Source organism: Tinamus guttatus, unplaced genomic scaffold (assembly GCF_059628265.1).
Source record: "Tinamus guttatus ecotype Peru unplaced genomic scaffold, ASM5962826v1 Tinamus_guttatus_pri_ptg000510l, whole genome shotgun sequence".
Taxonomy (NCBI): domain Eukaryota; kingdom Metazoa; phylum Chordata; class Aves; order Tinamiformes; family Tinamidae; genus Tinamus; species Tinamus guttatus.
Window position 1 is genome coordinate 2,672,128 of NW_028289044.1, and position 17,098 is coordinate 2,689,225.

General features: G+C 38.2%; 1 protein-coding gene across 1 annotated transcript in view; it reads right to left on the bottom strand.

The window, feature by feature from the left end:
- CPQ (carboxypeptidase Q) overlaps positions 1-17,098 on the bottom strand; it is a 124,856-nt gene that overhangs the window by 41,436 nt on the left and 66,322 nt on the right. Inside the window, exons 4-5 of the mRNA XM_010222536.2 lie at positions 13,843-13,954; positions 1,706-1,797 (exon numbers count right to left, since the gene is read on the bottom strand). Of these exons, the coding sequence (XP_010220838.2) occupies positions 1,706-1,797; positions 13,843-13,954 (204 nt within the window). The remainder of the gene's footprint in view (positions 1-1,705; positions 1,798-13,842; positions 13,955-17,098) is intronic.

A 17,098-nucleotide genomic window follows, 5' to 3' on the forward strand; every position in this document is an offset into this window, starting at 1 on the left:
AGAAACAAGAACAACAAACAACAGATGGATGTCATTTTTGCTTAAATTTTCAGGGTAAGTTATACATTTATGTTAAGTTCATGAAGCACAACATCCAGATGGAAGTGCACTGGCAAAACAAAAACTGAGACACGTCTTTTTGTCAGTTTAATAGCAAACTAACCGAGTATTTTTCAGACAACACCCAGCTCTGCTTTACATTTCCCTGTTTGATCCTTTAGTCTACTTTTTGGTATTGATTTGGAATAAAAATCCCAGAGATAACACTAAAATACAGGCTTTGTTTTGGCAAAAGATGAGAGGTGCATGAGATAACTGCACACAGTGCTGACAATTCTCAGACCCCCGGGTGGAGATTGTTTTCCAGCATGGAAATGGGTGTTGTTTTCAACATATCTACACCAGTGACACTTTCCTCATAAACAGGATGCACTTCTGCAAATGACAGGCACATCATTACTGCACCATGTGTAACAGAATGTTTCATGAACACCAGAGCATCAGCAGCAAAGTCCAGAGGTCTAAATACACCGGGTATGCATCTGCCACCTCCCTGCTCCTGAGATCAAGCTCCCTTGCCTCTACCGAATGAGAAAACTGAGTTATCTCAATCAGCATGGTAGGGGGTACTCTATTATATATGAGTATCTAAATACTTCTCTTAGTAATAATAACCAAGTTAGTGGGAAATAATTGAGTGTTCCCAGTTTGCCTGAAAAGCAGAACCAACAAGATGCCAGGTGAGACCACTCTACTGCAGATGCAAATTGACTTCATTTTGCTCATCACAAAGAATTTGAATTTTGTATCTCCTCAAAATGAATTTTCCATTTACCTGCTCTGTTAAGTTGCTTGGCACTAAAAATTCCTGGGAATGTCTGGTAAGCCTGCTTTCATACAGCTGCTAATTCTTTAAACACAAGAACATTCATCATACCCTTGTCTTTGCCTTGCATATTTTAACCTTTGCTGAGATTAACTACTCCTGAAGTATGGAAAAGAATAAAAAAGTTGATTTTAGTTACACAGCTATACCATTTTTTTTCCGAGGGACAAAAATCCACATTTCTATTTTAAAGGCTTATCTCCTAAATAGCTTTAAGCAATTGATGTTTGTGTCATGATGTACTTTGGAGAGGCAGATGTTGGCAGATGAGATTGATGATTGCATCAGCAGAAATCAACCATTTAAAATGTTCCACAAGACCAGTGAATTAATAATCTGCAGAAAACAGATTATACACCATTGAAATAAGTTAGCATACTGAAGATTTTTCTTTGTACTGCTTTTTGTTTTACAATGTCACATATTATGGGAAAATGCAATGAAGCAGAAACATATAACGCAAACAAAATTTATTCAGGATACTGATATATGTGGATCATTTATTGCTCATTCTCAGAAAGTTAGCTATATTTGAAAGTCATGACAGGTACCATTATGAAATACTTGTTTCAGAAGTTGTTTGTGATGGAGCATGTTAGATCAAGTAAAATATGCTCACGCATGATCATATTAGGTTAAAAACAACATGAAGCTTACAATAATGATAAAGAGCAGGAAATATTTCAGGCAAAACTGGAATCACTATTTACAGTGAAATATCAAAGTGAACATTCTGATACCAAATACTTGGTTGAAACCAAAGTCTAAAAGTCAGGGAGATAACTATACTGAAGCAGATCATCTGAACTCATTATTTACCTTGTGTAACTGATAGTATTGCTCCGCACCTATTCCTCCTTGTTCTTCTCCTGTCCACAGCACCAGGCGCAGAGTCCTCTTTGGGCGAAGCCCTAAAACATAATTTTAAATACTGTCTTTAGTACTAAATACTCATTTATTTCAGCATTTTTTGCACCGGTCTCTATCCTCCAAGAGCTTAAAAATCTGGGTTTCCATTCAACCACCTCTCACTTGAACAAAAAATGAACTTTTGCAAGTGTGGGGTTTGTTGTTGGGAGCATTTTTGCTTACAGGGAGTGACTGGGGTGTGGGGCAAGGAAAGGACACAAGTTTTTGAGGCATCTCCTCTCGAAGGCCTCTGCTGCAGTAGCATAGGAGAAACAACAAGGAAACTATGTATCTGAAAAACATAAAATGCCAAATTAATTATCTTGATTGATTTCTGATACCATTGCTATGGTCTGCAGTAAATAATGTGTGTATGCTTTCTGAAGATCCAGATCAAATTTTCATAAGGATTATCATTGTTTTGTCATGGTTAATTTATTACAATTAATTGAAAACAAGCTTGGATTTTTTTGATTAATGTTTTCAAGAACTGAGAAGCACTGCAATATTATTTCTTCTTTTAATCAGACGAATGAAAGAGCAACAATCTGTACTTCAGAATCTGGAATAAAATCAGCTGTTGAATGTATGCAAATATCCTAAAACAAGGCAAATGCAAGGCCATTCTGAACTTTGTTCTGATAGCTGAGTAAGAAAGATAACTTATCAGATATATTTTGAAATAGTTTATTGCCATGGAAGAGATGAATAGATAGAAGTCGTTACCCTTTATTTATTTGATTGATTCTATTCAGAAATGAATACGTTTGAGATATCAAAACTGACAGCAGAGAACAGCAAACAAACACAGAATAAATAACATTTTCTGTACAGTGCAATGTTAATTATGTTAAAGCAAAAATAAAACCCACCAAAAATACATATATTTTAAAACAGAAACCAGTTAGCAGAATATTATAAACTGTAAAGCATAAGTTAACACACACATTTCTGTGCTTAAAAGAAATAATATTAGTATCCCTTTCCACTCTTACTTCCTAGCTGAAATGAATGAATTTTAGAAGTAGATCTGACCATTATTTTTTTTCTCTCAACACAAGGGGAAGTGAACTAAAGATTTCTCTTTATAAACTACACACTAGTAATGCTAATATATGAAGGCAGAGGAAGAATATTCAAAATCTAAAAGATTAGATTTAGATTTCTGATGATTTTATAATAAAGAAAGTGCAAGCCAATGCACAAGTGATCAAAATTTCTGTTTTCTCAATGTAGACCTGCTGATTGTAAGCCCAAAGGAGGTGGCCCCCCATTTTTTAACTCTTCCCTCCTCCCCTCTCCCCCATGTGGGTGGGTTTGTCCCTCTCCTCATGCATCACAGCAGCAGGTTGGGCTCCCTCACATTCCAGAACAGCCACATGTCCTATTACAGTAAGAACATGGCAAATGAAACAGCATGGGTTAGAGAGAAAAAAAGAAGAAGGAAAAAAAGAAAAGGTATGGAGGTAGGTTTTTTAATACAAAACAAAGCCTACAGAAGAAAATTTAATTTCCTCATTATCTTAATCTGAAGCTGATAAGTATTTATCTACCTTTTATTAAAAACTAATCTATTCTGACCATACTACATCAAAGAAAGCTATTATTCACAAGTACAACTGCTATGAATAATATCAATGTATGTTTTTATTAAAAAATATCAAATACAGTGTTTAAGCCACGATCTTTTTCTTTTTTTAATGAGGTTTATCAATTTTACAAACTTTTAAAAACCTACTGATTCCTAAGCAGGGTATAATCCGAAGTCTTTCAGATCACAGTCTAAACGTATTGAAAAAACATGACAAAACAGTACTTGCACAAAAAAACCCCTACATTCTGTGATGAGAATATATAGCAAATTTTAAATCAAAAGAAAACAGTAGAACAAATAAAATAGTGCCTTTTTTACAGTCTTCCTTTTTATCCATATAAATAACTTAATTACAAAGTCTAAAAAAGGACATCAGACAAAAAGTTATTTAAAAAAAAATTGGGCAAGTGAAGCAGGTTATTTTCACATTTATTGATGTATCAGTGCAAGGATCCTTGTGTGTCCTCAATGGGTCACTCACATCTGAAACTATGTAATTCAGATGAAAGATGGAGAGCATTTTAGCTGCTCAAAACCACAGAAATCCCAGGTTTCATCCTAAAGAGAACACCAGGGGGTTTACAGGACCATAACAGCTTGACTTCAATAGAGTGTCTCTTACTCAGATGTGTGAGAAAGCACACAAAAGGCTTAAATATGTACATAGGTCAGCACTTATGTTCATTTTACTGACCAGCCTCTACATCCTTATAATCTATTTCAAGCACAACAAATACTACAGGCTCCTAATTAAAGGAAAGAACACCTGGGCTCCTAAATTAAAGGAAAAAACCATGTCCCCAGTCCAGGCGATGTCAGGGGAAAGGGTGTTTGTGTGTGCTGTGTACACCAGGACACTTGTTTATTGCACTCCCTCTGTGCTGGGGGGTTATTGGCCATTTCACCATCCCTGTGTGGCGTGTTTTAAGATTACCCTGAACACTTCAGTCATAGTAAGATGCGGTCCTTATCACTACCATGTTCTGTTTCTTCTAAATTACCATAAAGGACTCGCATTTGCAGATGTCGTCAGAAAGCCTAGACTTGACCAAAATGCCTGACCAAATGCTTGAGGGGGAAAAAAAAAGATTTGCAATTGCACTAAAAAAGTGGCATTCATTAATCATCTGCTCTTTGATTTCAGCTGCAATGAAGTATTTTGCCAAAACGTTTTCTTTCATAATGTATGCAAAAGGCATTTACCAGTATATAAAAATGGAAGCCCATACAAATAAATAAATAAATAAAATGCCCGTTCACTTTACATTAAGCATGGGTTTTGTCTACCTTTTCACAAAGCTGAACATGTAGGTTTTATGATCATCAAAAAACTAACAAAAAGAACCTGTGCAAAAAGCACAACAGGGCTGAAGAAATATAATTGTTCGATATATAGAGCACCATTTTAAAAATCAATATAAAGATGAGAAATGTAAATACTAAATTTTGCTTTGCAAATGTAAATGCTTACTGATGAGGGGTACTAAGTAAAATGATACAATATTTTCCAAAAAGACAGTGTTGGCTAATCAAAGTTCCTCCAGAGAAAGCATCACGTTGTTCTTGGCCCGCGTATCTCTCTAAAACATAAAAAGCATCCCCACTTTGTGAAGAAAGGGTTTATCTTGCAACCCATGACACTGGGCTTGATCCACAAGCAAATCAAACAGCTGTTCATATTGCCAGCGCCATATAAGTGAGTTGTCAATGAACTAGATTAATCCATTAGAAAGACCGATAAAATATTTTTTAAAGCTCTTACACAGCATTCACTGGTAAAATGCACCCTATGTGCCAAAAGAAGGCCAGGTCTGATTCACCCTGTTTTGTCTTCTGGTCTCAATTTTCATACTCTATTTCTACCTCTTCTACCAATGTATTTGTTTCAGGAGTGTCTATGGAAGGGTAAATATAAATCTATCACTCCCATGTCTGACCCACTGTCATACACAGCACCATAAGCTACTCATTTTTCTGCATTATTACTCTGCTGCCTGGAATGGCTTTAAGAGGATATTAATACAAAAAGCAGTAAGATGCATGATGACCCCGTACAGCATATTTTACTGCTGTTATTCATTAAATTCTGAATGCATTGTCTACCTTTTCCAGATCTGCAGCTGATTAGACACAGGAGATTTACTGGATGGCATCAGCCAGGGTTTTTCTATCAAGCTCGCACTTCTCATAAAATGCCTTGGAGTAAAAGCTCCACCATGGAATAAAAAATAAGCAAAACTAATAGTCCATGTTTTGCTAAGGAAGACATTAGAATTCATCATCAAACACAGCAGTCAATTCAATTTCAAGTATCAGCATAATTTTCCATAAACAAAAATGAAACGGAGCATTTAGTATGATCTCTGCTAACCCACCTGAAGTAATATTAATAATGTGGGATTTTGATGGAAAACTTCCCCTGTTTCAGCTGCAGCACAATGGTGAAATTCCACTTGTGTAATGTGCTTCATACCAGGTTAAACTAGTTAAACAAGGTCATCATCTTGCAAAGCTCAGAGCTGGTGCTCTTAACAAGGGTATTACTACCTGTGTCCTGTCTATTATTTTTGGGAGATAACATCTATGAGACTAAGTATTTATCTGGGAATTATTTATTTTCTCCTAGGCACACTGCGACAAAGTTTTGATACTCTCCCTTGATATTCTGTGCCACGCATTCGCCTTAAAAATTGCTCTGTGAAGAATCTGCAAAATGCCTAAAAGAGCAGCCCCGCGCAGAGAGTTCAAGCGTTGGCATTCCGGTTTTACAGGAGCCCCTTGATCAGAAGTAGCATTTTTAGCTAACTTGTTTAGCACGTGAAGCTGCAGTGCCCACCTCTCCCTCCCCTGGCAAAGCACTCGTTGTAGATACTGGAAAAATCCTGCTGTTTTGTGTCCCTTCTCTCAGCAGCCCTGCACAGGAGAGCGCTGCCCTCCCCTCAGCCACCTTCCATTTCGGACTCGTGACCTCCTCACTCCACAGCGCAAGAGGTTCAGCTTACACTGTCGACACCTTCGATGTAGAACATTAAGGAAGAAAGGATTTTCCATGGATATTTTTAGATACATTGAGCTTTTCTGTAGCTCTGCTGTTTTAATTAATAAGACCTATAAAAACAGAGAGGCAGAAAAAATTGTCAAGCTCTTTTTAAAGATTTTACCTCCTTCTTTTAAAGGAATTTACATATAGTGTCTATTGCCTTCTAAACTGTCCCCTTTTTGTGGAGAAACCACAATATTTGCCTTGGACTCCATGACATTAACAAAATTAAACGTATGAGTATTGTCCTTTTTAATGTGGCACTTGTGCTATTCTTTATTGATAAAATCTGCTCATTTTTTCTGTAAACATCTCAGTTTAAAATCAACTGGGTTTATTCTAGAATTAGTATCTAAGCAAACCGCACCAAACCAATCTGTGAGTTTCCTGATGTTATGTTTTCTGCTCCACCTCCTCCCCTGTCTTTGTTGCAGCTTTCTTGGAAAAGTTGCAAGTCTCTTGTGACTTTAGTATTCTACAAAAAAGGTGATTTGTGGTGCATATTTTATAGTCAAATTATCTGTAACAATACTCATTCTTAATTGCTTTGCATACAACAGAGCAGCAATCCCTTTATGCATCACTTAAATCCTCTCCAAACTAGCAATGCTCTATTAATTTTTTAATCTTATTAAATATTGAGGGATTTTTTTAATTTGATCTACTAACGTGAAAATTGTTTCAATCATTAGCAGATTGGGAAACTTGGGGGGTGATTCTCATAGTTGTCGAAATATGAGATAGAAATATTTCAATATTCCCAAGTTTTTAACAGCACATTACCTAATATCCTGCACCATGGGTGAAGCTGTTCTTCATTTTATAGAAAAATCTCTTCACCTCTGTGTCCTGTTTCTCTGGCTGAATGATCCATTTCATAGAATACACAGACAGCAACAAAGTGCAACTTATGGGATGACAGTAACAATGCCATTTATTTAGGATGTTCAGAACTTTCCTTCTGAAAATCAACCAGAAGTTAGCGTGCTGAAACAGCAGCATTGAGGTTTTGGGGATTCAGGGAAAGCACAACTACCAACTACCTCGAGAAGAGGGGTGGAATCACAGGAAGGAAAAGACAGAAGCTAATGTTAAGGATGGACAGAAGAAGGAAAGGAGGAAATGAAAACTGAGACACAAACACAGCTGAGCTCCCGAGGTGAGGGCCAGCAGCTTAAATGGGACTTGCACAGAGGCAGGATGCTGGAGAAGGGATTAGACAGCAAGTTTTGTGTGGAAAGAGAAAAGAGCAGGAACACAGACTGAGGAGTATTTTGAATGGGCTTCTGAAATAGGGTGAATGGAACGAGGGTTGCCTAAGGAAAGCAGGAGTAGGAGGAAGGAGCTACAGTAGCACTAGCTAAAGGCAATGAGAAACTGAGCTCAATACGAGCATTTTGTTCCCTTTTTCTAATGGGAGAGTAGGTTGATGAGTTTATGGCAGAACAAGAAAGGCAGAGTTACAGAAGAGTAACATGAGAAACATGAGACCTTTTAGATAGGCTTATTTTAAGAAAGTAATGGAATATCCAAGAGGAAATGTCAAGGAAGTAGCTATATATACAAAACCAGAGCGTAGAGTTGTGAATAATTTGTAAGTTTAGTAACTAAAAATAGTATATATCAAGTCTTTTAATTGCAGAGAGGGAGAAAAAAAGAAGAGGAGGGAGGAGCCCTGCACATTGAGCTGCAATGGGAAGAGCAGGCAGACAGCAGAGCTGCTGGAGCTCGGGCTTGAGGAGCCAGCTCATGGCCCCGGACCAGGGCAGCTGTATGAAAGTTAGGAGGAGAAGCACTGAGAAAGCTGCCCTTCCGTATTTAGCATTTTAAGCAGTGACCCAATTAGGGGAGAGTCTTGAAGTCAATGCAAATCATATCTACAAAACGAAACCTTCCTCTACCTGCCTGTAAAACAGCAAAGCAAATATAAAAAGAAGAGGATGCCGCTCCACTTCTAAAATGCACCTCCTTTCTCTTAGGGAAACCTCTTTCCTTAAAAGCATCAGAGACCTCATAAAATTCTTATGGAGCAAAAAAAATGTCGCCTCTCTCTCACTCTTTCTGACGTTATAGAGCAAAGCTTGAACATTATTGAGTTGTGGCTCTGCTTTCTGCCCTGCTCTCCCTGCTGTTTCAAGTGAAATAGATAAACCTCTTTCAGTGTCTACATGCTGATGATATAGAAATTGTAGCAGCTGCAATGTCTGACCATACTGAAAACATATACATTAAAAAAATAAATAAATAAAACGACTGTAAGGGCAAGATGACTCTGACCTCATCCAGAAAGGATTTTACATTTCATCATTTCACCTGGCTTACAGATTTGGGGACAAAATACAAAATCACAATAACCTCTGACACTGGGCTTTGAAGATGTTTATAGATAAACAGAGGTTTATCTTTGTCTTGTATGTCCAGAGTAAATCACAGCTTCCAGAGAAGCAGCAGGGCAGCACAGTTAAGGAGTGCTGTGTGCCTAAACTTACCACCAAATTAACAGCTTTATATGGTTAAATTCCCCTTTATTATGCCAATCCAGGATAGAAATTTAAGATTTAAGTGTTTGCCCAATTCATATCCTATGGAATGTTGTCAGTAAGGTGAAACTGTGCTTGAATTATAGCAGTACATGCACGTATTTCATACCAAGGTGATTTAACAGATTTGCAAAAGATGAAGGTCAGGGTAAAATATGCAACTTTTGGGAAGTAGAAAGAATATAGGCACAAAGGCTTAACCATCAGCTATATATTTTAGCTCAAATAAAAAGTAAAAATAGCCATTTAATTTTGTTTCATAACATTCATCCTACAGAGCAAACAACTACAACACTACCAAAGTTACAGTCAATTCAAAAATATTTAACAAAAATTTATAAAGTAGGTTAAGATTGCAATTATATGACTTCAATTAAAATTATAGCAAATTAAATAAAATATTACACTGGCAGAAAAGGAATGACTCCATTACTTAAATATACATACATATATTCAGCCCTCATATATTAGCTGGGGACTTGGGAATCAAGAAATATAACTTAGTACAAAGACCACAGTGAACTGCATAAAAATCTATCTTATGGCTTTCAAGTTACATTAGTCATAGGTATAATTCAGAGGAGAGTTACTATTTCCATTGTAAATAAGTTTTAAAGGGAAAAAATGTAAAATCAACTTCTTATGAGCTATATAAATGTAATATTGGCAGTACTGTGATATTTCTGCCTGAACAGTTTAAAAAAAAAAAAAAAAGTTCCTGTAGTCTTCTGTGTTTTTATCCTTGGAAACAGAAATTTGGTTGTACCAGGAACTCATATCCACATCTATAGTAAAGTTAACTCATTAAACTTAAATTTCTCCATAATGTTGGCAAAGAGAGGAGGAGGAAGAAGTATATGTATCACCACTCACCATAAATCTTTCTATTTCTCATATATGTGTGGATCAAAGGCCAGGAATGTAGGCTGACCATATAAAAAGTGGGATGACTGGGATTAGACTTTGTTAACAACAATCCTTCCTGCATCAAGCTGCAATGGCATCATGCATCTAGGCCTAGTGTATGGAGAAGGAAAATATGATCCATTCATCCACTTGATTCCTAGTATTCCTTGCCTCTGGAAGGTTTCTATAGGAAACATTTTTCATACATAGAAGAAGCAGAATTGTCAGAATGTAGGCACAATCACAGCTTCTTGGTCCTGTATGGCATGCAGAACATGACTGAACAGGAACACATAAGATGCACATAAGGTAACAGCAAAAACAGGGAAATACTCATTTTGTGCCACAATCCATCAGCAGTCTTTGCAGTGTGGAAGTCCCTCCTGAGCTTCTTCAATATAGGCAAAATCTCTGATAACAGTAACTGGCAACTGCTCAGTTCAAGTCTGTGATTCGGGAAAATTCAACCCCAGGCAACAAACTTTACCTGCTGATGAACTAGGGAGATTGGGCAGTGGTGGTTGGACACCTGTGCACCTCCAGGTATGGGAGAACACAAAGAGCTGACACTGTGAAGAAGCAAGAGCCAAACACGGCCATGGAAAAGTAGAAAATACATCTCTGAACAAGGAAAGTGGGTGTCTGAGCAAAGGTTGCTGAAAGAAACCTGGAATTTGAACAAAGGACCTTCCGACTAGCTGATTTCTCCTGTGGTAGGGAAGATAGGTCTCTGAAAATGAAATACAGTCACGTCAAGTAGCAGATCCCATCTGTTTCCCTCCCAAATGAAAGAAAAACAAAACTAAACTAAACTAAAAAAACCCTTGACATTTGGCTCCAGCTGCTTTAATTAAAAAGAGATGCAATACCCATCGTGACTGAGGATTTTCAGAAGTAAGAGGTAAAAATTCATCAATCAAAATGTACTGCATTTCTAACTCTCTACTGAGCTCTCTACTGCAGTTAGAAGGTACAAAATGTTACTCCTGGAAAGAGGACAGTGCCGTACGTCCACCTTCTAAAGACTTTTCACTGCCGTCCTCATCCGTCAGGTCTCTCAAACTCACTTTAAAGATTAAATTTGCACCTCTCCAGGAGCTTGAAAACAAGGTTGTTTTGCCAGAAGGATTTGCTGACCACCAACACTGCACTCCTCCGTGCAAGAGCATGGGAGAATTTCTGTGGCTTCCAATGAGAAAAGTCCGCTTGGGCCAAGAGATATAGGAATGCAGCTGGATTAGCAGCAAAGAGCTAAAGCTCTGCAAGCGCTGGCTAAAGCTCAGAAACCATCAGTTACAAACTACCTGCTCCTTGCTCAACGTGTGTCTGTCCTAAGCAAGTATTAGTCCTGAGCAAGCCCACCATGACAGTAACAAGGTAGAAGTGGTGGGGAGCAGCACAAATACCTCCTTTATAGAAACAGGCAATCAACATTGAGAGCTGGATGGGGTCCCACAGACTGTCAGTCCTACCTGTAGAGCCAACTAAAAGGAAAATATGGCATCAAAGTGTATTTAGGCAATTTCATGGGGATTATTTTTATGAACAGTTGTTTAATCTTTCATCTCAGCTGGAAAGACAGGACTTTTTGTAAGCTTGTGTGACACAAGTACAGGAGAACCTATGTTTTAAACGACACACAAGAGCAACCACTGTAACATCAAAGTGCTGGAACAAATAGCACTGGCTATCTCCAAAGAAATATTTTTGCATAAGAACACATGTAAATTTGAAGGATTATAAATTCAATCCGAAAACAGCTTGGGTTTGAGGTTTCTAGACTGTAGTTAGTCATGCAGCTGTTCTGCAAAACTAGTAAAGCCTGATTTCCTTGAGACCTGTATCTCTGCAGTTCCCCAGTACACTCAGACCACATCACAGCTCACGCAACACTCCAGGAATTCCCTCTGCATAAAGACATGAACCACTCCGCAGCTCTTCCTCCTCTCTGTTCCTTTCCAAAAACTCCCCCCGAGAGCCCACCCATCTGTCCTCAGTCACTCATTTACAAAGAACACATTAGGACTTTATATGCTAAACATTTTTAAGCCTTTATAAAGTTTAGCTGAAATTGTTCAAACAGTTAAAAATCGTGGAGGGCTGGGGAAGGTGGCTGCTGACAAAGCAAGCTGCAGGCAAATTACACAAGCTTCCTGCCTCACAAACCCTGGCTAAAATTTTGAAGTCATTTCTTAAGCATCAGAAACGGGTCAAGTCCTCAGCTAACCGTGACAAGTGTGATTCCACTGAAGGAACTGGAGTTCACCAGTTCAGACCAGCTAAGGAACTGTATCAGTGCCTCCAAAAATGTCTTTATTACAAGAACAAAGAGCAGCAACTAGCTGAAACTTTCATCTTTCTTCTCAAAAACAATGTTTGTAGCAGCGCTTCAGATTCTTTGTTTCTTAAGTAAAATAACCACGAAGAAGCTTGCTAAAGAAGTAGCCAATCAGCAGCATATAAAAAATCCAGGAATACTGAGGGGGAAAGGCACGTTTTTTCTTTCCTTTGTGCTTCATTAAACTTTAGAGCCAACCAAGACACAACTGGATAACATTAGACAGTTGTAGTCATGTATGAGTTGGTGGTTTCTTTTCAAGTCTAGCTACTAGCAAAGCAAATACAGTGCACTAAATATGGGTGCACTACGTAAAATACTTCTGCTCTCTCATAGAGAATATATGTGTAAACGCTGCTAGTACCAATGTGCACAAACCAATGTTGATAGTCAATAGGATACCATGCAACACAGCTATCCACAGATTAAATCTGATGACACCAAAGTTTTCTTCTAGTCTTTTATTCCTATAGCACATTGGTATAAGAGAGGCATAACATAACAGCTAGCAGAGGGCATCAGCAAAGGCTCAGACATTTCCCAGCTGAGAAAATACCATTTTACGACAGGTTCTACAGCAAACACACAGATACTACCAGAGGAAATCAAATATTTGAACAAGCAGAGAGTGATGCATTTCATTCACGCGTGAAAGGGAAGCCAGTGAATAAGAATCACATGCAATGCCACCAGAAATGCCAGTGCCTTAAGAAGTGCAAAGCTGTTTATTTTAAATGGAATAAAATCAACAAAAGAGATTTATTTTTCCTGGAGGTGGAGGGAACACAGACATTTTTCCAAGAACCATGCAACAGAGGAAAGATCAGAAAACATGGAAAGAAAGAATAGGCATGGATTCTTTTGTACAATAATCATTTGTAATCTACTGTTAAAAGAATAAAAGTTAAAACTGAGGTACTTTTTCAGCCTCAGAATGATTGGACTATTAGTCTTTGACTGAAAATATTAAAGATAAGGGGTTCAATAATGCAGAATAAAGGATTTTGTCAGGAATATCTGGCACTGATCACTGTAGTGTTAGAGTGGCTAATCGCGTAAGGGAACTCATCTATAAACAGATCTCCAACAAATACTAAGAATTACTCAAGTGCACAAATGCTTCTGATTGGAAGCAGGGAGGGCTATTTTCTTTCTTAAACTCAGCCAGAACTAAAAGCTGCAGCTGGTGAATTTATTTTTCAATGCATACTTAAAACATTCCCCTTGACCACAGGTTAGATTTCTGGAGGAAAAAGACAAAAAGGAATGACAGGGAATTGGCAAAATATTTCCATCTGATGAGAAGGGGAAAGCGCATCCATTGATAAAAACATGACAATCTAAGGAAGGGTGACGTTCTTCCAGGTTACTTAGATATTGTATCTTACACCAAACTTCCATTCTATGGTGATGGTGACTGTGCAAGCTTAAAGCACTTTCTAGGTCACCAACTGATGTGTTCCTCTTGAAGCACAATGGGTTCCTATGAAGGAAGAACTTGTAAAATATTTATACTAAGTATGAATATTTGTGCTCAAAATAGTCAATAAAATAGAATACTCTGCTTAGACAACATACAAATGTCCCAGAAATACAAAGCATTAGAAGTATTTAAAATTAAATATTTACCCAGGTCCTTAACAAGAGATAATGCTTCCCATGATACGAATGCTCCACCACCATCGTCCATAGCTCCCTGCCCAACATCCCAGCTGTCCAGATGTCCACTGACCAATACAATCTGAAAAAGCAATTATGAGAAAATGTACCTATATGAAAACAGGGAATGAGACAAGTGAGTTCAGCATTGAGGCACTGGAATTATATTTTTCATAAATTTGGCTTTTTAGCTTAAAACAGGAAGCAGGAAAAATTTAAGATAAAACTAGAACATTTTTCTCTAGTTAGTGAACAAAAATCTAAGACCACCAAGCACAACCTGCTGATTCAAACCATTGTCTAAATCAACCTACATATACTGTAAGGAGTATTTAAATGAAAAGCTTAGCCTTGTATATTAACAAAGTGCATACTTTCCAGAAATACAGGTCTAATATATTGCAGAATGGTGAAAACTTCTTTCATATATCATCTGCAAGCTGTTTAAGCCCCTAGGCATTAAATCTGATTAACCCTGTTTTTGGATGCATAACTAAGAAATATGAACTTAGACTGAAGTGTTCCCAGACAGAGGTTGTTATTTTATTATGTATCTCTGGCCCTTACCACAGAGGACCTCTAATTTATTACTGGATCCCCTATGTGCTACAACAATGACAAGGTATTTTATAGTTCCATTAGTCATAAGGATATTTTAAATTAAAAGCTACACAGTAGCAAGTCCCAGGTGGTTTTTCTGCAAAGAACGTTTTGTGGCTACAGTAGAGTATAACAGCCTATGTGTCTTCAGAAACATATTCACTTTCAGACTCGAGCCCTGCCAAAGAAACAAGAACTATCAGACCAGGAGAGAAGTGGAGGCAGTTCCTTAACTGGAGTCAAGTTGAAGAGTTGATGATCTGTTATTGCAACGGAGAGCTCAAAGACAAGAACTCTAACAGGGTATTAGGCATCAGCAAACGGAGTAACCAGACAAAAACAAGAGCAGGGAACTGCCAACGTGCCCAGGAGCCTTAGAAAAACAACGAAGGGAGCCCTTGGGATAGGGTGGAAGTGGTACCAAAATATCCGACCTGTGACAACTCAGCGTGGGCACGAACGGAGGGCTGCTTCCAAACTGGGTGGCTGCAGGGAGGGCTCAGGCTGAACCCTCCTCCTGCCACCTACTTCTCCCTAAAGAATGAAGGGATGCGGATCCCCTCAAATTTTAATCTCAGCTTATATTCACCATAGGATAATTTTTCTAGTGCTGATAATAGTTTTTCCTGTTATCACCGCTACGTTGCAGCTAACGCTGTACATTGTAAGGAACCATCTTGGGGCCTAAGGACGGAGACCTCAGTTTTCTGCCTCATATAAGCAAAGTCTTAGTACATTTTTCCTGAATACTAAAAACAAGTTACAAATAAATCATGGAAATGGAGTGCAGCAAGATACAAAACATGACATGTTCAAACAACTGTTACTTCATTTGACCAAATACGAGCTTAGTTAACACAAGTAAATACAACCATTTGTTTTAAACGAAGGTCATGAGAAAACATTAGTCATATCTATTATATTGCCATGTGTCTAATCAGAACACATGAAAACCCCTTAAATTAGGAAATACAAGATGAAATGTTTGCTAAAGTATGTATTACAGAAAGCAGAAGTGCCATGCTTTAGAAGCTGGAAAAACTTATTAAAATCTGAAAAGCTGCTTATTCCTTCCTTCTCAGATGTTTCAATGCTCTTTTGTACTTATCCAACCTTAATTAAACATGTGTTTGATTTCCAGAAAAAAGATATTTTCTTGGTAGTAGACAGACATGCTGCAGCCTTTATTCCTAGACCTCTGCTCCATCATTTAGCCTTAATTTGGAGAGCAGAGCCTTTTGTAAAAGCCTCAGATTTCCTCAAGAGGTATTTTTGCAATTTAAGGTCATGCTTCTTCCAGGCCCAGAAGTGAAGGATGCACACAGCATGTTTTCCAAGGACAGTTCACTGCAGTAGAAGCACTTAATCTGTACAGGAGGCAGGCCCCTGCTTCAACAGCAACATAGCCTGAAACCAGATAATCTAAGAAAAGCCAGGCCAGCTTTTGAGGTAGAAGAAGCCTTTTTGAAATGAGGGGGGAAAAAAAGAAATGCCCACTGCATTAGTCACTGTCCTTTCTGTGTCCTTTTAAGGAGGACAGAGCACACACACACCCACACACAGAATGTGGGCAATGCTGCAGTAAACTCTGCTTTGAAAGCTTGAGACACCCGTGCAGCCCCAGTGTGAGTGCAGAGGGCAGCTCTCACCAAACACCACCTTTGCAGCTGACCAATACAGACTTATTACGGCCTCCTGAGGAAGGAATTTATAAATTAAAATCAAAGAATGACAGAAAAGGCTCTGAGAGAAAGCATAGCTGTGTGCAGCAGGAATAACAAACTGTAATGGCAGGAAATTTTGTTTCCAGCCACAAAGCATCTTTACCAACTCCAGAACATTACACCCAGACAGATTAAGGTCCAAGTGGATTGAGAAAGTCAGCGTAACTTTATAGATGAACTTTTGCTTAAATTCATTTAAACTGTGCCAAAAGCAACGACATAAACACAACCACTGTCCTTCCATGTGCAAGTCTGAGCAGAAGAGTTATTGTTTTTTCCAAAGGCCATGCCCGCGTAGCTGCCTTTGCAATGAATGCTTCAGTGAGCTTGCTGCTAACCAGCCACAGACATTGTTCCAGTAAGGCACAATCACAACATAACAAAAACACTGTGTTTGTTCTGGCCTTTAAGTAGCTATAATGTATCCGGGGAAAATGAGTGCAAATATTTCTGATATTCATCCTAAGCCATTCTATTATTTAGAATAATATTTTAGCACTCTGTCCACATGGGCTCTCAGACGAAGGCAGTTACTGCTATCAAGGATCTACGACTGTACTTCCCAGTTGTGTTGTTCTCAGCTCTAAGCCCCTACACAGGCTGATGACTTCTGCTTGCACAAAACAGAGAAATCATGTCAGTATGGGTCAACAGTATGGAAGCACCACAAAGCAATTTTTGAATATATTGAGAAATCACAAGTATCTGAGCATGACAGTACAAACGCAGAATTCACATTTGTCAAATCGACCAAAAATAAATGTAGAATTTGAGACCTTCCATGCAACATGGCAATTTAAGGTTGGGCTTTCCTGCTGTGACACACCTAAGAAAATGCCGTAAGAGATATAGCCCTGATAAAGTACAACAGGAGAAGTGAAATTTCAGGAAACATTTCAAAG